Raw genomic sequence first — 21,328 nt, forward strand, 5'->3', positions numbered from 1 at the left:
CTTAACGAAAGAAAGAGTCCTGAATATGGCGGAAATAAATTAGGCACCGTGAAGCTTTGATGGGCAAAAATAGACAGCAGATGAAATTCACAATTTACCATTGATGTTAGAGCCACAAAAAGCTAAAGCTGAAGCGTAAACAAAAACCTCCAGATATGCAAATAATTCTCATAGCAGAGCTCAACCTTTGAAATCGAATTGAAATGGAAGTCGTGTATATTTAGAAGGAAAAGGGCAAAGCGAAAATGAATTTATCTACAGCACGGTAAATAGATAGAAAAAAACCATTATAATATATTTAAGGCGACATTTATTTAAACTAATTGTAACTTATTTGGCTTGTTTTGCTTAGTTTTCTTATTCAATTAGCCAAAGTTTTGTATTTTTAGCTGTTTCTGAATTTAGGGCCAGAGTCAACAGCTTTGGGTGAGAGTCGAAATGCCTCTTATTTATTTACTCTAGACGTTTAGGGCTTTTGGCTTGTGCACGCTTATTTACTGTTTGCCGAAATGCGAAACCGCAAACACAACTAAGGCCCAGAGTCAACGGAAAACACTCCAAAGGCAGCACCGCACCTCCCCAGCCGTCACCTCCCCCTCCCCCTTCCTCTCCTCCGGCCATTGCAGCAGCGTCGAACAAAACATGCGAAACTGTGGAGTGGCTGGACGCTTGCATGCGGCAAAGTTAAACCAGAAATACTTTACCCAACTTAAATGCCTTTCAGGCAGACCACACAGCAGCGGACTGAGAAATACTGGACGTCAAACAGCGGAAGGCGTAAGGCAGAGAAAAGGCCGTCTCTTAGACGAGCAGCCAAAAAATATGTAAAAAGCCGCTCCTCGTTCACAGCAAAAAGCTAAAGAGAGAGAGAGATAGAGAGAGAGAGAGAGAGTCGGGCAGAGGTAGAGGCCAAGGCAGACATTGAAAACATTTCCACGCCCAGCCCACTCAGAGACAGAAGCTGAATCTGCTGCTGGGCAGTGCGAAGTTGGCCTCGATGTTAACACAATTAAAGGGGAGGCAGCTGGGAGTGGTGCTCGATGACCGGCAAGTCAGTGCAGGATGTCATTTTGTGCACTTGCCTTTCGCTTCCTATGTGCTTTGAAGTCATTATTTTTCATCATCTTTCAGCTTTTTGCTCGGCCAGCAAAAAGGGACAAGTCACGCCGGGCACTTGCCCAGCTTTTCTTATCCAAATATTGCGAAAAAAAATTGTAAGAGCGAGCAGCAACAAAACAGCCGAACAACAACAACAGCAAAAGAAAAGGAAGATAGAAAGCCAAACTGTATCATATTTTATAAAATTCTTTGGAAGTCACTTAAAGTGTCCTTGCGATGTATCTGGCGTTGTCCTGTGCTAAATTTATTCGTGTAATTTGATTGCGACACAAAGGCCAACAACAAATTGTGTTTCGCATCCAATGTAAACGAAACTCGCACAAATAATTATTGCACAATGGGAGCAACTCAGTTATCAGAGTGAAGTTTCACATTCTCTCGCCTTCTGCTTTGTCCTTTGCGATGCGACTCCTGGTTGCAATAGAAATACTGAATAATGCGCCGTAATTGAATGTTGCTTCAAATATTTATGGCCAAGCTTATAGACCCATTAGCTGGCATTAAAAGTGATTAAAAAACTGCTGCCATTTCATGTGTTCGACTGATTGCTGACTTTTTGCTCGGCTGCAAACTAATTATGGCAAATTACAGTACGCCCCTCGCCTGCAGGAGGCGTGTCCCACGCACTTTGGTCGCTGCAGCCAGCCACTTTTGTACTTAACATGCACTTTGGGATGTTGCCTTCGTGCCTTCTGCTGCTTAAAACTACAAAGCGTCAAACGGTTTCATCTAGCTTGGCTTTTAGAGCCACTCCGCACTCTCCACTTAGCCAAACACTTGCTCCTGTCCGGCCGCCAGTCCTTGCTGTCCTTGCTGTCATTCACTCTGTCGTCAGCTTCGGGTAGAACGTGAAATATATTTACAGCCCCTAGATGTTTCTTTTACTTCTATTTTCTCATCATTTTTTTTTTTTTTTTTTTTTTTTTCGTTTGCTTTGCTCTGGAAATTACGCTTATTCGCTGTTCCTTGCTGAACAAATTTTACGTGCTGTTTTGGTCATTCTCTCTCTCTCTCTCCCTCCCTCTCTCCCTCTCTCTCTCTCTGTCTCGTTTACTGCCTGTATACCCTTGCTTTGTGGCTAACTGAGATGTGATTTCCGCTGCAATAAAATAAAGCGTCTACCTTAAAGGCTTTATGGCCCCGTTTTGTCGCCGACTGGAATTCGTCATTTTATGGGCATGTGATTCCTTTTTTGGCTCTTCCTTTCAGTGATTTTTTTCTTTCTTTTTCTTTATGAACTCGCCTGGCACTTTTTAGTCGGGTTGGGTTTCACAGACCCAAAAAAATAAAATATTATAATAAATTATTAAATTATTTATGCGCATCCTTTGAGCAAAGGACGCCAAACTGCTCCATGCCTGTTGTGAATGGAGCGAATGCCCGCCTTCCATTGTGATAAGCATCCATTTATCATATACAGCTCGAATGGCTGCTAAGGTATCAATGCAAAAATGGGGAAACCCAAAAGCTTACCGTTAAACCTAACAAGCAGGCACATAATCGTTTTGAAGATTTATCTCTCCAGACTGGGGGAAATTCACATTAGTTTCATAGCTGAAATTCTATAAGAGTTTTGGAAAGTCTGTCATGCATACAATTATTTATAATCAAAGAGTTGCAGAGATTTAAAAGAAAACAGAAATTAAGCGTATAGAAAGCCTTTGCCTGGTTTCACATGAATTCAATTTTATTTGTATTTTTTTTTTTTAAATATTATTATTATTAGATTTAAGTTTAGCTGGTTTGACAATAATCTAATTATTGACCTCCTTCACAACTGTAGATGGCAAACAACTTTCGCTCTCTCTTTGCTTCTCTTGGCTACTTTGATTCAGAGCTTCGTTTAATTTGTTTTTTTTTTAGGACTAGATTTGAATTACGTTAATCGTATATTTTTTTAATTTGATTTATACAACACACAGAGAAAGGCGCGCACACACACACACATACGCATCGGCATAGCCGAGGGCGCTGCAGGTGTGAGCTAACGTTTAACTTAATTATAGAAAGTTGTGCCGTCTCCTCCGACCCTTCTGCCCTCTTTGTCCCCCTTCCCCCATACCTCTTGCCGTTCCTATTTACAGTGACATCTTTAATTAATCTCTAACCTAAATTACATAACTGCACAGTGTGCAAAAGCTTACAAATAATTGAAGTCCGGCCCGGCTGTTCAATAGGCGAGTCACGTCACAAGTCACGTCCCCTGACGCGCTCCCAGTGCTGCAAGGACCTCCAGCGCCTCCGCCAGCAGCGCCAGCAGCAGCGGCGACGCCAACAGCAATTGAAACGTGCTGCGATGTTTGCGCTCAGCTGCGCCGGACATGATAGCCGAAGCGGAGTATTCACCTGTTGGCAAAAGAGAGAGAGATGTGCGTGTGTGTATGTGAGAGAGTGTGTATATGTGTGTGTGTGTGTGAGTGTGACAGTTGCAATTAATATGAATCATTTAACTTGCTGACAAAATAATTCACACGCACTCGCAATCATTCACGACACTAGAGCTACTGCATATACTCTATATATATACGTATGTATATATATGTATGTATGTATATCCTTCACTATCAATATATTGAGAAAAGAATATTAAGGGTGGACTCACCGCTGAGCACGTGCAGGTCAACGGAGACGGACTCGCTGTTCGACGGCTGGCACGTATAGTTGCCGGAGTCCTCTTTACGCACAAACGGTATAATTAATGAGCCGATCTGTAATGAATGCGGGCAATATTATTTCAGCACTGGGCACAGCGAGCTATAAACAGCTCTTAAGCAAGTTGTAGGACTCATTTGCAGTTGCTTTGCCTACTCCGCCTACCGTATTCTGATTATCGCCCACTGTGCCGAATATGTTGCGATCGATCTGCGTGTACCAGCCGGTGCGCTCGTCGCTCTCGCTGATCTTCTTCTGTCCACGGAACCAGATGATGTACTTGGGCGGATCCAGAGTGCCGCGCACGATGCAGTGCAGGGCCACCTTGCTGCCCGCCTTGACGAAGCGACTCTGGTCGCCAATCAGCTCAGTCTTGGGCGCTGCAAAGCAGAGCAATTTGTATTTTGGAATGGGAACTCGATTTGCACGGCTTACTTATCACTTCCAGATAGACCTTGGCGCTCAGCTTGGGCTCGGTGGCCATCTGGCACTCGTACCAGCCGGCATCGCTGGGCGAGACATACTTGATCTGCAGCGACCAGGTGTAGTCGTTGTCCTCCTGATATATCGACTGGAAGCGTTCGTCCGCGATGAACGTGGTCTCGTCCACACTGATTATGTGACCATCCAGCAGGCGCACCCATGAGACGGGCTTCTCGGACAGGCGATGGATCTGAAAAGGAGTTCAATAATGAATGCAGGTAGATATTATAATATGTACAGGAAAATATCAATATAAGAGCATAAGAAGTTGTAGTTCGATTTAACTATAACTAGAATCGATAACTATCGATTAATATATTATTAGGATCATACACAGTTGTATATGTGAATGATCTGATATCGCTCTATCTGTCATAATCTCTGATCAATCTATTTATACAGCAAGACAAGTAAAGAAACCTACTGAAAGATACCAAGCATCCATCGATCGTATACCTTGGGTAATTAAATATATCTGCTATCATGCAGATGCTTCCTTTCCATTTGATAGAGCGAGAGATTTCGCTTTAACTGGACCTCGGGAACAACAAAACACTATTTGCATATTGTTAACAAAAGCAGAAAGCGAAGGAAAGCAATGGAGCCCTTGCTTATTTGCATACATACATTCGAATTGGACAATATACCAAAACGCAAACAACGTCAACAACAACATGAGGATGAAAAAAAGAAAAAGAAACTATTATAAGAGGCCTCAAATTTACATTTACATGGAGTGGAGCAGAGATGCCTGTGTGTGAGGTCCTTTAAAGAGGAGCCAAGAATGGAGATGGCCGTAGAAATGGTAAATGGTAAATGCTAGAGACGTATACGTACGTACGTATACGGCGGATAGTTGTCGCAGAGAGCTTGTTTGCCCTGTTTACGTCATAAAAATAAACGTAAACAAAACAAATTTGTTGATATGTAAATGAAATTATGCTGATCTGTGCGCAAAGTTTTTGCCCGCCAGACACCAGAGAGCAAAAAGCAAACACCACAGGCGAAAGGCAAAAGGTAGCTCGAGCTGCGTACTGTCCTCGGGATGTGGAAACGACGAAACGGAAACCGAAAACGAAATAGCAAAACAGCTAGATATTATCAGAAGAGGACTGAAAAGACTATTATTATATCTTTAGCTGGACACTGAGCATATCATTAATTTGGTTCGCATTCCCAAATGCCGCTTGGCAAATGGAGAAGGAGAGGGAAATATGTAAGGGCAAATATGTTATGCCAAGCTAACTACTGGAATTCGTGGGCGTGAAAGGGTAATGGATGACATATTGAAGAGAAATTGAATTAGGCTTTAAGCTTTCTCGAATAAGGACATTCCTGGAGAGGCAATGAAAGTTACCCAGAAACAACTCACAATTCGCATCAAGTTAAATTCATTTGCTCTCTCTACTTAGTCATCTTAAGCTGAACTTGTTTTTCAAACCTCACAAAGACTCAGAGGGCATTTAACATAGACAGAGGGAAAATAACAAACAGATTAATTTGGATAATTAGGGACTGAGCTGGGCATATCTTCTATTTACTTATTTAAATGAAAAGAAAGTTTATTTTGCACACAATAAAAGACTTTAACTTTTGTAAACCTAAAAGGTAATTAACAAAGAGAAAAAAACAAAAATAAAAAATAACGGAAATTAAATCATATTGTGCAACAATAAAAGTGACAAACAGATTAATTTTGATAATTAGGGGCCAACGCCTGGAATATAATTCATTTTAATGAATACTAGGCTTAACTTTTTATATAACACTCAATAAAAGACTTTAAATTTGTAAATACTAATGCTGAGGATTTCAACATATAGAAAATAGAAATATATCAGAATTTAATATAGAAAAATAATGTAGAAGTTTGAATTTCGCATCGACTTTCGCCTACGCCAATGTTTCACCCACTCAAGATATTTGTTTTCAGCTCAACACATATGCAAAATGAAACATGACACACACTCACACATGCGAAGGCACGCATACCCACACGAATACCCACACACACGCACACACACCCACACACACTCGCACATATCTTGGCCGTTGGCAACGAATGTTTGGGCTGCTTGGGCTTTGGTATTGGGGCCGCACCTGGTGGGCTTTGTCGGCGCTGTCGACTGCACTCACCTGGCATGGCATGTAGGCGTGATTTCCCATTTGAGCCGTGATGTTTAGCACGGGCATTGTCAGATTTGTACGCGGCTGCTGGCCCGGCAACAGTTGCCCGTTGTGGGAGGCCAGATACGAGTGCTGCTCATTAAACATTTGCTGGCGCTGCTGCGCCGCTGACAGTGTCACCGTCTCCGCTGCAGGAGTGGATGTCGCTGCTGCGGCCGCTGCGGCGGCTTCTGCCTCGGCTGCAGCAGCGGCAGCGGCAGCAGCGCGGTAAGCTGGCAAATCTGCGGCCGCGAACACAGGAAACGGCGGCAAAAATGTGGGTATGGAGAAACCTTTAGTCAGTGAATCAGTGTTGCCCGGATGAGGATGCTGCAACACCGCATTTTCCTCCGCCTCCGGCTCCGCCTTCGCAGCCGTTTCTTCTGCCTCCTGCTCCGATGGCCGTGACGCTGCTGTTTCAATGGAGTTGCTGGCTTCCGCTTCCGTCAGGGCTGGCGGCGCAGCCATTGCGCGCTCTGTTGTTGATGTCGGATAAATTGTTGATATGAACAGCGACGTCGCCGTCGCCGTCGACATTGTCGTTGTCGTCGTCATCGTTGTTGTTGCTGTTGTTGTTGTTGTTGCTGTTGTTGTTGTTGTTGCTGTTGTTGAATCGGTTGTTGTTTGTATTTCGGCCGCTGTTGCGGGCTGCGTAGTTGGGCCAATTTGTACGGACTTAGCAGCTACATCTACAGCTCCTCTTGCCTGCCGCCCAGTGGCATTCCTTGTTATCGTCGGAGCTGCTGATGACATTCCCAGGGTCGTGCTCCAGTAGCCAGTTGTACCTGCTGTTGTTGTTGTTGTTGTTGCTGTTGTTGTTGTTGGTTTCTGTGCTGTCAGTAATGCTGTTGAGTTTGGGTCTGTCGTAATTAGATCGTTTTGTGTTGTCATTGGGCTATCTGGTAAAGTGGATCTCGGGTATGTCGTTATCCTCGGCTGCTCATAGGCTGAGCTGCAGGTGACAAAGTCTGTGGATAAAATACAAAAAAAAGACACACGCATTTACAGGTGTACTTCATTTCAGTAAATTGCTGCAGCAGCTGTGATAAAGGCATTGATAGGGACAGTTTTACATTAAAAAAAAAAGAGTATATTTATATATTTATATATGCATGCTTAAAGCTTAAGTAAAACTTAAAATGAAGCCGTTAAGCTGTAAAATATTTGCAGTAATTTTAATACCCAGAATCCATTTTAATTTAAAATTTATTCAACATTTTAATTCATATTAAAAGCAAAAACGCAGCTCAAAGAAAATGAACTTCAGGCATGCAATCATGTATTTATTGAAATTAAATATCTTTAATTAAATAAAATATGAAACGAGTAATGCGCTCACTCAACTCAACTCTGGCCTCATCTTTCACAATATATTTTCCGCAGAAATTATATCAAATTGCATTTAATGTTTTCTCATAGGCTTGAATAAATATTTGTCTAATCAACAGCAGATATTTGGCTGCAGTTATTGGCAACAAATTGAATTGAATCAGATATAAATATGCCCCGAATCCTAAATAAATAAATGCTAAATATTATATACAATTTTAATATCTGCGAGGCGTATCAAAAATTGAATCAATAAGCTGTGGGTACGAAAGGTGAAACAATTAGCAGGTATTCAGTGGAGCCGATTAATATATATGTATGTATGTGTGTGTGCGCACACTTTTAAAAGCCAGCGTAGAGCCATCGGAAGCCTTCTCATTTGCTTGTTATGCATACGTATATATTTCATTTCAGTTAATTTTCAATTAAGCTTTTATGCTAATTAAAATCGTAAAAAAAAAAATGTTGCAGCTTTTCAGTTGGTTTTCGCTTTTACGACGAGGCGGAGGAGGCCAGAGGAGGAAGCGGCGGGGCTCTGCTGGGCCATTGAAAACTTTTTTTGCCTTGCACGGGCTGCGTTCGCTTAAAAGACCACACAGTGCGTATGCCAGAAAAAATGAAGGAAAGTCAAACAAAGAGAGGCGTATTCACGTGCCGGGGCAAAAGTTGCGATTCGCTTATAAATATTGCAAATGCTTGCTCGGTTGGCAACAATAGCTAAAAGCAGCTATTAAAATGTATCAATTATTTATGTATATATTTGAAATTTAATTTATGATTCTGCTTTTCATTCAGTTGTTTCATTATGCATGAGTTTTCAATAATTGAATAAAATGGTTGACTATTTAGAAAAATCAATCGCAAACAAAAGTTTGCAAAAACTATATTAAGAGATTACAGGCTAATCACTGAGACCAGCAAATGTTCCCAACTGCATGTGTGTGTGTGTGTGTAACAGTTTTGCCAGTGATTAGGTTGCCATACATCTTAACTTTTCGCTGGCAAAAGTTGCTGTCACGACCTTCTAAAGGACTTGTCGCCTCCGGGTCAATAGGCAACAGCAGCAGCAGAGAGAGAGAGAGAGAGAGGGAGAGGGAGAGTGGGCGAAAAAGAATGATGGGAAAATGATGAGGGCGTGAACTCTGTTAGCCGAGCTCAGAGCTCAACGGCATTCATGCGGAAAGTTTAGCCGCCGCCACCCACACGAATCGAACTGCGACGATGAATCCGAAAGCAGTTTGAAACAAGTTACAAGCGATTTCGCTCTTCACTCATGCCATTTCTTCAGTCAGCTCAAGTTTTTGTTCGGGCTCTGTTTGAGTTTCGTATTACAAAGCGATTAATTTGAATGACTCCCAAGTTGGGACTCGATTTGTCACTGCTTTGGCCACTTGATGGAGTCGTCTAATTAAGTTCATGTGCCCCGATGCCATTGCGCGTTTCTTAAAACTCTCAAATAATTCGTGTAATCTTGGCCAACACGCAGCATATTGCCCCAAAGGGTCCCAGCCGAACCGCAAATATGCCGGCCAACCCGCAACTGGGCCAAAAATCAGACGTCTAGCCTTGGGTTTTAGGCTGATTGCAGGTTTTTGCTTTTGCTTCAGCGGGCCGGCAGTCAACGAAAGAATTTGCATTTTTAAATTATTTCATTTCACGTTCTTGTCAGGCCCTGATAAAGGTACAATTTCTATCCCATTTTTTTCGCTCCGCATAAATTTTGCCACGAATTGGACGAATGTGAATGTGAATGTGAATGCGGATGCGAGTGTGACGTGGTATGCGTGAGATTTGGGCGTGCCGATAAGGTCTCCGGTTAAAATGTAAAAAGGTAAATGGCCAGCAGGACCCGCAAAAGAAAAAAAAGCTATGAAAAAAATGAGAATGTCGAGCTTCAAATGTGAAACGCCGTAAAAATGCAAATTGAAAACGAAACGAAAGAGTAAATTTGAGAGCTACAGCAGCCGCAGGCGCCCCGCCCCCCTTTCCGGCCATTACTCAGCCCCTGGCCAATCGGAATGCAGTTAGCTGCAGGACTATGTTTTGTGGAAATGTATCCTAAAGGAAACCTTTGCTTAAGCTTTCAATTAAATCGGCCTAGGCACTATAAGCCGATGCTGGATGCTTTACGCAATCTACCCAATACAAAGTCCATTCGAATCGAAAAAATCCTTTCAATCTTGACAAAACTCAGTTTCTTTCTCTCTCCCTCTCTCTTTGTTTATTTTGGCTTCTAAGCCGATTAATTTGCAGGCCACAACAACGCAAAGGCGTCTATGTGTGTGTGCATGTGTGCATGTATGTGTGTGTAAGTATTTTGTTACGAAAGGAGCTCGTATGTTGTGTGATCTCCACAGTTATTGCACTCGGCGACAAAATGGCGACAGCAGGCAACACACGCCCCTGCCACGCCCTGCAGCCACAATTGCTTGGCTAACATAAACAAATGCGAAGGAGCTGCCAGCAGGCAGCAGGACACTGCCTGGCCCAGGACATGTAAGCGAAACGTGCAATAACACTTGAATTGTTTTTGTTGTGTTTGCGGCCAGCTACTTTGAAACATGGGGAGTGGCACCGCCCCTCGTCCCCCGAACCACAGTTGTGTTGAAGTCGTGGCAGTTGGCACCGCATTCACCGAAGCTCATAATTCAAGTGTGTTACCAAAATGAGCAAACGCTTAGCCTCCACTCACCTCGGCTCAGCGCCGTCAGATCCGTACGCAAACTGAATAGTAATGCGCTCCAATGAGACCTCGAATTACTCAAATTAGGTCTGTTGCAGCTAGGCGAAAAACCTGAAGCGCCGACACAAACACAGCCACACTGATTGTATAAGTGTGTGTGTGTGTGTGTGTGTGTATGCAAATTCAAATTTCAGCACAGACAACATAATGGCTAGCTCATCAGCAACAGTGGGCGAGGCAGTTGAGCAGAGCAAAGATCATCATATGGGCATGGCTATAACCACAATTCCTTCAGCTATTGCTGTTTATATTAAAAACACATTCCGTAAGCCTCTTTGCCACACTGTGCAGGAGCCAGACTGCTCCATATGCTGTTATTTAACCTTTTAAGGGAGCATTGATGAACCCTGCGCAGGATTGCCTCAAGCGCTCAGGGTAGCGACTGAACATAATGCCAAATAAGCCGCATGTTTAGCTGATAAATATGTGACCAAACAATATTGTTACCAAGATATAGATGCATTAAAAACCAAAACACTTTAATTTAAATAATAAATGTGACATGTGCAGATAAATGTGAGGCTTGATAATGCATATCGTAATCCGGCTCTTAACGGCTTTTAATTACACCAAACTAGCAGCAGCAGCGCACATGTGCAGCAGTCGCATGACCACGCCCACTGAGCATCCTGCGGCGTGTTAAAGGTCAATGGATTAATTATGATTTCATGCTCAACGGCATTTGGTTGGCCATTTGATGCGTGTACACGTACATCATTAGCGGAGTATCAAAACGGGCAACAACTTTTGGCCAAACGGCAGTCGCAACTTTTTTGATGGGCTTCTGCTGCTGCCGCTGCCGCTGCCGCTGCTGCTGCTGCTGATGCCGCTGCCTCTGCTGCTGCGCGTTGTAATTATAAAAAATATGCGTCTGTAATTTGGAAGCGCCCAGGGCCAAAAGTAATTACATATCCAATAAAAAGTCATGGCAGCAGGATGCGTAGCTGGCAGGGCTCATAATTAAAAACCCAACAACTAAACACTCTACAATCTCGGCCCGCACTCCGCACTCCACTTACTCGGCATCCACTTCTTCTAGAGCCACTCGCTGCGGCTTAAGCCAACCGGCCAGCCATGACCATGGCTTAGCAGGAGATGGACCAGGCATTAAGCACCAACACAAACACAAACACACATACACACGCACACCACATTAAAGCAAAACTTTCCATTGGGGAGTGCTTTGGGTTATGGGCACCTCGAGTGCGCATAAAACACGCGCCAGCAGATTGCTGAAGGCGCTTGGATTAGCAGCCAGCAGCGCAGCAGGGGAACCCCTTAGCCCCGAGCCATACCCACCCAGTTGAGATAGTTGGCTAAGCGTCTATTTGTTGACAATTCTCTTAACGTGTTCTTTTTGTTTCTGCGGCTGCGGCTGCGGCTGCGACTGCGACTGCGATTGCTGCTGCCGTGCGGAGCCATGCTTAATGGATGTCCTTGGGGTCCTCTTGCGAAGCAATTGTAAAATTGACTAAAACTTTAAGCTAAACAAATCTTCCTTAAAGGGCATACTTTTGCATGGTTAAAAAACCTACCTCAAGAAAGTTCCAGAGAGCCGGCCACTCCCGAAAAGTATCCCCACCCATCCCAACTTGGAATTAGTTGTATAAAACTCAGACACATTTGCTTCTCTATAACTTTACCTGCTCTGCGTACTTTGGTGCAATTAAACTTCTTACCCTAACGAACTTTTGACCAAAACATCCAAAGTTTAGAGGCAAACTTTTCAAACCAAGCGAAATTTAGAATGGCATATTAACCTATTCCAACTGCAAATTAGTTAAGCAAACGCAAATTGACTTATTTGTGCTCTCTCCCTCTGTATTTATCAGTGTTGAAAATATTGTCAGACTAAGATGATTCGAGACTGAGGACCACACCAAACACCCATCGGGCTCATTGTTTATTCATGTGCTAAGCACAACTCTTTATCCGCAAATATTAAGCCAACAGCGTGTCAAATCAATTTACACTTAGCGTCAAGCTGTTGGCAAGTGTTTAGCCTCCTGCTCCTGCTCTTTATGATTGACGGCGCATTTACTGCGGATGAATTGTAATGACACTTGGCATTCGCTTGAATTTCGCATAAATATTCAAGAATGTTACGTTGAGAATGTGCATGAGATCAATCAATAAGCAATTACGCCCTTCGTTTTTTTCCGCCTGCAAATAAATAAATAAACATAAGCATATTTGGCTGCGTGGGCGGAAGGGACAGCCGTAACGTGAAATAGGAAATTGTACGTCTTACATATTGCCGAGCGAATACGGAATTCGGTCTACGCATGAAACACGCATTTGCATGCGTGCGGGTGGGCGGCTGCTTATGTGGGTGGGCCACCGGGTGGCTTTGCTGCTGCGGAATGTTGTGTTTAGTGAAAATTGCTTCAACAATTTTCTTGTAGTCATTCAAAGTGAAACATATGTTGGGTGTCACAGTTAAAATATGTATATACGATATGCCAGCACACAAATAGAGGCAACAGCCGCGCGCTGGATTGGGTGGGAGTTGAGTGGAACTGGGCTGGGCTGGTTCGAAATTCAATAGGAGGCAAACAACTCGAACGAGTCAGTCGACTCGACGCCTACTTCGGCTCTGCCGCGCACCCCTCCCACCCGTCGTCTGTCTGTCTCGTTTGCTCTCTTTGTTTTTATGCAGCACTCTTGCTTTCTGGTTTGGGACTGGCTCAATTTATTTTTATGGCATCATGTTTGGTCGCTACGTGTGGCAAAGCGGGACGCTTCTTTCTCCTTTTTTCGCCTTTGGCTTCTGTTTCAGCTGCGTAAATTGAAACTGGAGCGCTGCTCGGCGTCCCATTACGTATACGCACCGTGCTCGTGCGCGTACTCCAACACGCTCCCATTAATGTCTCTAGGAGCAGCCGCACTGCCCGAGACAGTCGCATTTTCGCATCATTCCTACATCAAAGGCTCAACATTATATACATTATATCAAAGCGCTGAGCAGAGCTGTTGACGTCATCACACAGAAGGCGAAGCAGACAAACAACAAATATGAATATCTCGTGTTCCACTCTGAAGATACAATTACTTAAACAGTCGCACACGAGTGGATCCAGGCACAGTATCAGTGGGGTCCTCTCAGATATTCTTGGCATCTCTCGGGCAGCATTTCACATGCTCATGAATCGTCTTTCATTACGCCAGCGAAATCACGGCGAATTAAATACGGAAATCAATGCAAAGGTCACGTCGCACGATTGAAAATCAAAAACGGAGTTGAGGGCAAACTCTGTTAGCCAAATTATTATGAGCGATATTTGCATTTTGGCTCTGATTATGCGCCAGGTGGAGCAATAAACAGCGAACATTTCAATGTTGTTGATTTTGCTTTGTTATTGCAGAAGCTTGGGTGAATCAGAGCGAATTCTTTCGGCTTGCCCTCTGGGGACAAGTCCCGAGTGCCTGCGTATAAATCAAGTAAAATAATTATGCGAATCTGCAGGACATTCCATTATCTGTGTTTTGGGCTCTTCCGCAGTGCTTTTTATCGCGCCGCTCGCCTTTATTGCCGGCTGCCAAACGCTGACCCACCGATCCACCCACCCGCCGTCGAGTTTAGCACTCAGACCGATACCCGCAACCGCACCCACCGCCGCTGGGGCTGGGCCCTGGCCAGCAAATGCTGCCACCGCCGTCGGCACAGCTCATAAATAAGTTCCAACGTCGCCAAAACAAAACATTTTTCATCTGCCTCTCGGCCGAACAGGCCTGCCTGTCGGTCGGTCGGTTGGTCGGTGGGTCGCTCGGTCGGTCCTCATCCGTCGTCGTCTGTCGGCATGTGCTCTGGGAATATTTCATAAATTTCGACGCTAGCCCCGAATCTGAACCTCTGAACCTCTCGCACTGCCCCTGCCGCTGCCCCTACTCCTGCCGCTGCCTACCCATATAGACCGATATACAGAGACCATTGCTCCAGCATTTTTTGCTAGTTATTTTTGGGGCCATTTTCACACTTGGACGGGAGTCCGGAGCCGGACGGACCCAGGCCCATATCCTCTCCCAAGACTCGTTGACGCTTGGTCGACTGCACTTTGTCATCTGGTGGGCACTTTTCCTATTTTTCAACAATTACACGCCCCAGCCACTAATGCCACACACTTGTTGTTGTTGTGTTGTTATTGTTGTTGTTCTGTTCACTTTTGCTGTTATTGTTATTTTGGCATTGTTTCACACAGCTTTCCGTTCATGTCTTGTGCTTGGCGCTTTTGATTGGTCGCCAGCGCCAAACCCTCTGAATAATTTAACGTCAACTTTCGTCCCTCTCGATTTTTCCAGGCCAAAAGAGCAGCGTGGACCCCTCAACAAAATTGTTAGTTTAGGGCGTGCGACTAAATGAACAGTGGCAACAAGTGCTGCGAAATAGAGCTGAATTTTAAATAATAATGTTCATAATGAATGTTAAATGGGATAGGAATAAGAATAAATAGAGACGATAGGCCAGGCTTAGGAATTTCTTTAAGCTATGATTATAAAATAATAATGATAATAGTGAATACAAATAATAATAAAAATATAATAATAATAATAATAATAATAATAATAATAATAATAATAATAATAATTATAATATTAATAATAATAATAATAATAATAATAATAATAATAATAATAATAATAATAATAATAATAATAATAATAATAATAATAATAATAATAATAATGATATTAATAATAATAATAATAATAATAGTAAATAAAAAATATTATACAAATAATAAAATTATTAATATTTAATAAAAAAAAAACAAATAATAATTTTCACTCAGTAAAATAAAACAAATAAAATTAATAATTCAATTTTTTCTTAATGGAAGATACACTGAAACAAAAGTACATAGTCCAGGGAATATGTGAGATGCCCTCGCACTGCTAACCACTGTGCGTCATAAAGCTAAGTATTTGATACTCGGATGCAGACAGGATGTAGCAGGAGCTCCGCTCCGCTCACGGCTTCCCACTGGCTTTCCGGTATGCTACGGTTCGGCTGGGTTGGGTTGGGATCAGCACGTTTTTCAGCATGTTGTAGCCGGAGCTAGGTGTTTCCAGGGCAACACTTCGGGCACAGGCTGGCGACAGCAGCAGCAACAGCAACAGCAAAAGCAACAGCTAAAGTAACGTCAGCAGCGACAGAGGTCAACCGACATGTGCCCATGTGCGTGGCCCAGAACATGTGGGCTGCCATCCGTGTGGTGCAGATTCATAATTTATGAGGGTAAACAAACACTTTTGGCCGGAATAACCCAATTGGTTCCTGTGCTGCCTCGACATGCTACTCTGCTACGCTGCTACTCTGGACCGTGCATTAAAGGATTTGCCATTTAGGGGGCGTGGCCGAGCTAAATATTTTGAAATTGCCCGGCATAGCAGAGGCAGCAGCAGGCAGCAGCGGGCCAGAATAGCACCACTAGCTTGTCCAGCTGCAAACTTTGCTACATTCCCCAAATTAGCCAAGTGCACAAAGTGCACGGAGCGCACGAGTACCAAAAAATGTTCTAATATTACAAAATTTATATGAAAAGCAGGAGGAGGAGGAGCAGCAGCAGCAGGAGGAGGAGCAGCAGCAGCAGACAAACTTCATTTATTTGGCATAACGAGCTGCACTCAAACTTTTATGAAAGCGCATTGGGATTGCTGGCGAAAATGGCCCACATCCTTTGCACTGCAGGTCCTTGAAATTGGATGAGCATTTGTCTGGCTGGCGGCGTCCAGAAAGTGTTGCCTCTGCAAATGTGTTTATTAAACATTTGCTGGCAAGTATTCAATTTCGTTAATGCTTTCAGCGCATTTTTCAAAGCTCCGCCAAGCCGCGCCCTGCTCGAGCCACAAATTTATTGTTTTATTTTGTTCTTTTTACGATTTTTATTTTTTATTTATTTTTTCGCCTGCATATTGGTCAGCGAGCATTTGCCCGGTCAGCTCAGCGTCGGCTACCAATTGCAGTTGTAAGTGGTTTCTCGCATTTTACCGTACAATGGTGCTCCAGAGGGCAGCCAGAGGGTTAAGGAACTCTCAGCTGCGGCTCATGAATTATGGCCAAGTGGATTGGCAATGGGGCGGAACTCTGGCCGGAACGCTTCAAACTTTTGTATTGAAATGTGCGCACATCTGTTAATAATTTAAATTGCATGGCAAAAGCGATCCGCAAAAAGCGCATGCTGAAAGCCATAATAATAACCTCTACAAAATAGCATAAAACGGGCCATTTGAGTAAATATGTGTGTGTGTGTGTGTGGCCATTGGAGTAGTTCTCAATATGTCAACAAGTTACAGCTGCAGCAGTTCACATCGGGAATACAGCTGTTCAGTATTCATAAATTACAATAAGCAAGTGATATTAATCCAAGAGTTAAAGACTTTAAGTAAAAAAATTTAGACTCTACACAAAAACGCCGAGCACAAATATTAAGCTTTTGAACAATCTATGTATATCGATGGTTGCTGCTAAGTACTTATCGATGAGCTCTGTTAAGCAATTTTTTACAATAGGAAACTATCGATTATAGATCTAGAAGATCACTGCTGATGGTATACAAATACAAACAGTCAAACACAGTCAACTGTCAAACACCTTATTTAACAAAAAATAACTCAGCTCAAAGATATTCTTAAATGTTTCGTGCTGCCATAAGTAATCGATATATCGGAAGACACATTCAATGCCAAGGCTGGCAACGCTAACTGACCTTTAAGGTTAGGCGTGATCACTGAATCAGTTAAGGTTATGCACAGTGAGAGAGGAATGGTGTCAATATAGCAAAAGCATATCCACGGCATGGAGAACTACGAGATACAGAGCATGATTGGCGAAGGGACCTACGGTGCTGTCTACAAGGCGCTGAATCGCTCGACCGGCGAGATCGTGGCCTTGAAGAGCGTGAAGCACATTCCTGGGATGGAGGGCTTGCCGTGGACTGCCATCAGGGAGATATCGCTGCTCAGGGAGCTGAAGCACCCCAACATAGTCGCGCTGCAGGACGTCGTGATGTCGGACAGCAGCATATGCTTGATACTCGAGCACCACCCCATGAGCTTGCGGCAGTACATCGATCTGCTGCCTGAGAGCGAAGTGATGGACCTTCAGCTGGTCAACAGCTACCTGTTCCAGATGACCAGCGCCATACTCTACTGCCATCGGCGACGCGTGATGCACCGGGATCTGTCGCCGCAGAACATGCTGATCGATGCGAAGGGCCACATCAAGTTGGCCGACTTTGGCATGGGCTGTTGCTTCCAGCTGCCCATGCGCGCGCTCACCCACGAGGTGGTCACGCTCTGGTACCGGCCGCCCGAGATCCTTATGGGCTGCCCGATATACGCCTGCCCCGTGGACATCTGGTCCATTGGCTGCATCTTCTTCGAGATGATCACGAAGAGGCCCCTGTTTCGCGGCGACTCGGAGATAAATCAGCTCTTTTGCATATTCCGCTTGCTGGGCACCCCCACCGAGGAGTCCTGGCCGGGCGTATCCGCACTGCCCGACTACCAGAGCACCTTTCCCGAGTGGACAGGCAATCAGTTAGGCCAGCTGATGACAGACCTGGACTTCTACCATCCCGCTGTCGACCTGCTGGCCAAGATAATCGTCTATCAGCCAGGGAAGCGCTTGTCCGCTGAGCAAATCCTAGAGCATGCGTACTTCAAGGAAGCGCCAGCGTCTTGGACTGCCTGACTGCCAATAGAAGTTTTTAATATATTCGTGTGAGATACATCTTGCTGGAAGCGCGCACGTGCTAATCGGCTTTATTAACGGATTTCTGTGCACGCGTGTAAAATTAATTGAATTATTTTACGCTACGCTTGAAGCTCATCACATCACATCACATCACAAACGCGAGTCAAAGTTAACAGGCGAGACTTAAGCTCGAGTGCCCGAAGGGTCACAGAACCTTGGCGCTTGTGCCCAGTGGGTCGAGATTTTGTCAGAAGGCAAACTGTCCTGCGTGGACAGGCAATTAATCTCCGCTCTTCATTAAATATTATTTTTTAATTTTCCTTAAGGTATTTTTCGCTTTTGGCCTACGTTTTATTTTTTCCACTGAGTGATTGGCAGTCGGGCGTTAAGAAAAACAAACACAGTAAGCGAATTCATGGAATGGAAGTTATAATTGCCCTGAAGCCATGTAGCACAGTGTAACAAGGAGTCAGAGGAAAACTGAAAAATACCCTCAATAAAAAATTGATCGCCAAAAATTAAATTTATTTAAAAAATATACATAAACAGCCCTAAGCAATGTATATATAATATTGTGTAAGTTTGAAGAAAAAAATGTATATATATATTTTTTTGTTTTTTTTTTTTTTTTTTTGTTAAAATTATTTAAATTATAAATTACATATAAACAGTCCTAAGATGTATGCATATATACATTTATATGTATAAACTCTGTAATTAAATATTTGAAAATTTGAAATCTATATCCATATTGATTAAATATATTTCTGTAAAATATTTTTTAATGATTTCAAGCTAAAATTACACATAAACAGCCCCAAGTCATATGCCGCAGTTGAGCACGGTTTAAAGACCCCACATATTCATAAATTGACAGATGATTTCATATATGATTTTAGCTTCAAAATGTTGCCTGAAACGAAACCAATTAACCGTAGGCAAATCATGCTACGGCGTGAGTGAGAGAGCATCGGCATGTGACATATTCAATTATAATTTTGCATGCGTATAACACGCAAGGTTCAAGGACGAACGAATCGAAATCAAATCGCTGGTCCGGTGTGTGTTGGGGTTTAAATTAAATGAAACTGCTTTAGCTAGACATATAAACACACACAGCTACAGCCACACCCATAGCCACAGCCACATATGGCCCCGAGCTGTACTTACGTGTCCCCAGGTCGAGGGCAGCCAGGAGCAGAGGGAGCCAAGCTGTCAGCCAGATGCGTTGCCAACTCAACGTCTTGGCCGTGCGTACAAATTGGCGCCGTTGTCCGGCGCTTTCGTCCGACTCGGAGACTGTCATCTTTGCAGCTGGTGGCTTCCTTGCGCTCGTCCCGTCCGTCCCACTGGCCCAGTTGCTTGCAGCGATGACACTTAGAGCTGCCTTTGTGCGCTCATTGCTAGGCGAATGCCGCCATTGGGGACTCGTTTGCGGAACCATCGGCGGCGGAGCATTGTCTCCAAGTGTTCGGCACGGCGCTGGCCTCTGATTCTGACTCGGATTCTGATTGCAGTGCGCCCCGTTGGCTGTCAAAGTTGTTCGCATTTTATGCGAATTGTGTGCGTCTATTCCCAGACTTCCCAGACGCCGCTGCTGCCCGTCCCAGATAAATAGGTTTATTGAATTAATTCGCTGGGGTCGGGAAACGCTCTCGTCGCCTTCCTTCCGTTGCTTTTCAGTGGATTGCAGCTGGCTTTATATATATATTTATTTTTTGTTTATTTCTATATATATTTATTTTTTTATATATTTCTCTTGCGTCGTTCTTTGATTTTATTGCCACGCGCTTTCATTGCTTTTCCTATTGCTTTACCTTGTGCCAGTTACAGTTACAATCTTTATTCTATTTCTCGAAACAAACTGCGCAAATTCAAGGCATATATATAATTTGATAAAGCAATCATCTAATCAATCAATATAAATACGATTCGAAATTTCGATTAGCCTTTAAATAGTTTTTATTTTTCAATTCTTGACTCTTTGATATGCCTCCAGCTGATTGGGAACTTTAACTTTTCCTTCGATCTGCTCGCTATTAATCATGCAAATTACCATCCAATTGAGAGAAGTTGAGGAAGCGCTCGTTCGATATATATTCACCTAGCATATGCCAAACTACTTTTCCCGTGAGTTATGTCGAAAGTTTTTCACAAAAGAGATTGGCAAACTTGCGGCACACTGACACTGTTTAACAAGTTTTCAGCTTTACACACATACTTATTGCACGCCCAGCTTGATAAACGATATTTTTAATGTTTCATTCCTTCGCCGGACTTAGCACGCGAGGCAAGTTATTCACAGTCGAGTTGCACTTTATGGCTTAAGCCGCCGCCTCGAAAATATTATTCAAGTTTTTATTCTATGCCGGCGTATAATACACAATAATCCCTTTTTACGACATTGCGGCCGCAGCATCGGCGAGTTTCCTTCGTGTTTTTTTGTTGTTTTTTTTTTTTTTTTTGTGTTCGTTGCTTTGCACATTTAGTTCCCCATTCTAATATCCATTTTAATACAAGAGAAACAAACAAATTTGGAAAGTGATTTCGGCACTTGCTTAGCCAAGACGCTGACTCAGCCAAGTCGCTGGGGACACTCACACACTCACACTCACACACACACAGATCTTCAGTTCGTTCCTTAAAATAGCTTCGCAACTGCCAATTCCTTACGCCTTGCACCTATTTGTGGCACACTTGGCCGCCTCAGTTCGCATCTAAACACAGGCACTTGGCCAGACATTGGCGCCTCGCACGACTTGCTACGAACGAGCTGCGAGACCGCGACAAGTTCACATCCGTTCTGGTCCTGGCGCCCGCTGCGAGTCACGTCCGCTCGCAAAGGATGCAAATTTTCAACTGAATCGCGTGCAGCCAGCGGCAGGAAACGCGTGCTGCCCCGCTGCGCCTGCCATCTGTTGGCCAGATGGCTGTTCCAGTTGCCAGCATCCCCAGCGATACGCTTGCCTTTGCCCCTTGTTTCATTCCATTTGCCACACGTTCCGTCCGCTGTTCCAACGTTTCTCCTCAACACTTGTGCCGGCTCCTCGCTCTGCGCATGTCCTTCGCGCCTTAGCCCTGGCCAAATGGCGCTTACAATGGACTTTAAATTTATTTGCTTTCTGCTTAGCAGTTCTTTG

The 21,328-nt window shown here is 43.7% G+C and overlaps 2 protein-coding genes across 6 annotated transcripts; one reads left to right on the forward strand and one right to left on the reverse strand.

Moving 5' to 3' along the window:
* Nucleotides 1-2,777: 2,777 nt before the first annotated feature.
* Nucleotides 2,778-21,066, reverse strand: dpr17 (defective proboscis extension response 17). Of its 5 annotated transcripts, none has more exons than XM_089260201.1 (7): nucleotides 20,871-21,066; nucleotides 19,359-20,035; nucleotides 6,391-7,388; nucleotides 4,207-4,444; nucleotides 3,937-4,151; nucleotides 3,722-3,827; nucleotides 2,778-3,465 (listed from the first exon to the last, which is right to left on the reverse strand). In XM_089260201.1, the coding sequence occupies exons 2-7, from the start codon at nucleotides 19,735-19,737 to the stop codon at nucleotides 3,314-3,316; spliced, it is 2,088 nt and encodes a 695-aa protein (XP_089116327.1). In that variant the 5' UTR covers nucleotides 19,738-20,035; nucleotides 20,871-21,066; the 3' UTR covers nucleotides 2,778-3,313. The 5 variants fall into 5 exon arrangements, with proteins under 5 accessions (XP_089116327.1, XP_089116319.1, XP_030241141.1 ...); XM_089260193.1 differs by having other exon boundaries at nucleotides 19,359-20,052; XM_030385281.2 differs by having other exon boundaries at nucleotides 19,359-20,005; nucleotides 20,862-21,066.
* On the forward strand, nucleotides 17,073-18,771 carry LOC108649075 (cyclin-dependent kinase 1). Its single transcript, XM_030385271.2, has one exon. The coding sequence runs from the start codon at nucleotides 17,289-17,291 to the stop codon at nucleotides 18,183-18,185; it is 897 nt and encodes a 298-aa protein (XP_030241131.1). The 5' UTR covers nucleotides 17,073-17,288; the 3' UTR covers nucleotides 18,186-18,771.
* Nucleotides 21,067-21,328: the final 262 nt, after the last annotated feature.

This window comes from Drosophila navojoa, chromosome 2 (assembly GCF_054131105.1).
Source record: "Drosophila navojoa isolate 15081-1374.11 chromosome 2, UAZ_NAV_1.0, whole genome shotgun sequence".
Lineage (NCBI taxonomy): Eukaryota > Metazoa > Arthropoda > Insecta > Diptera > Drosophilidae > Drosophila > Drosophila navojoa.

What these genes read in the sequence shown, in the direction of transcription:
- dpr17 (XM_089260201.1), bottom strand. Translation starts at nt 19,737, where the DNA reads ATGCGAACAACTTTGACAGCCAACGGGGCGCACTGCAATCAGAATCCG. An exon ending in TGCCCTCGACCTGGGGACAC is followed by an intron (nt 7,389 to 19,358) that starts GTAAGTACAGCT and finishes TTTTATCCACAG; the next exon opens with ACTTTGTCACCTGCAGCTCA. An exon ending in TGACCTGCACGTGCTCAGCG is followed by an intron (nt 3,466 to 3,721) that starts GTGAGTCCACCC and finishes TTTTGCCAACAG; the next exon opens with GTGAATACTCCGCTTCGGCT.
- LOC108649075 (XM_030385271.2), top strand. Translation starts at nt 17,289, where the DNA reads ATGGAGAACTACGAGATACAGAGCATGATTGGCGAAGGGACCTACGGT.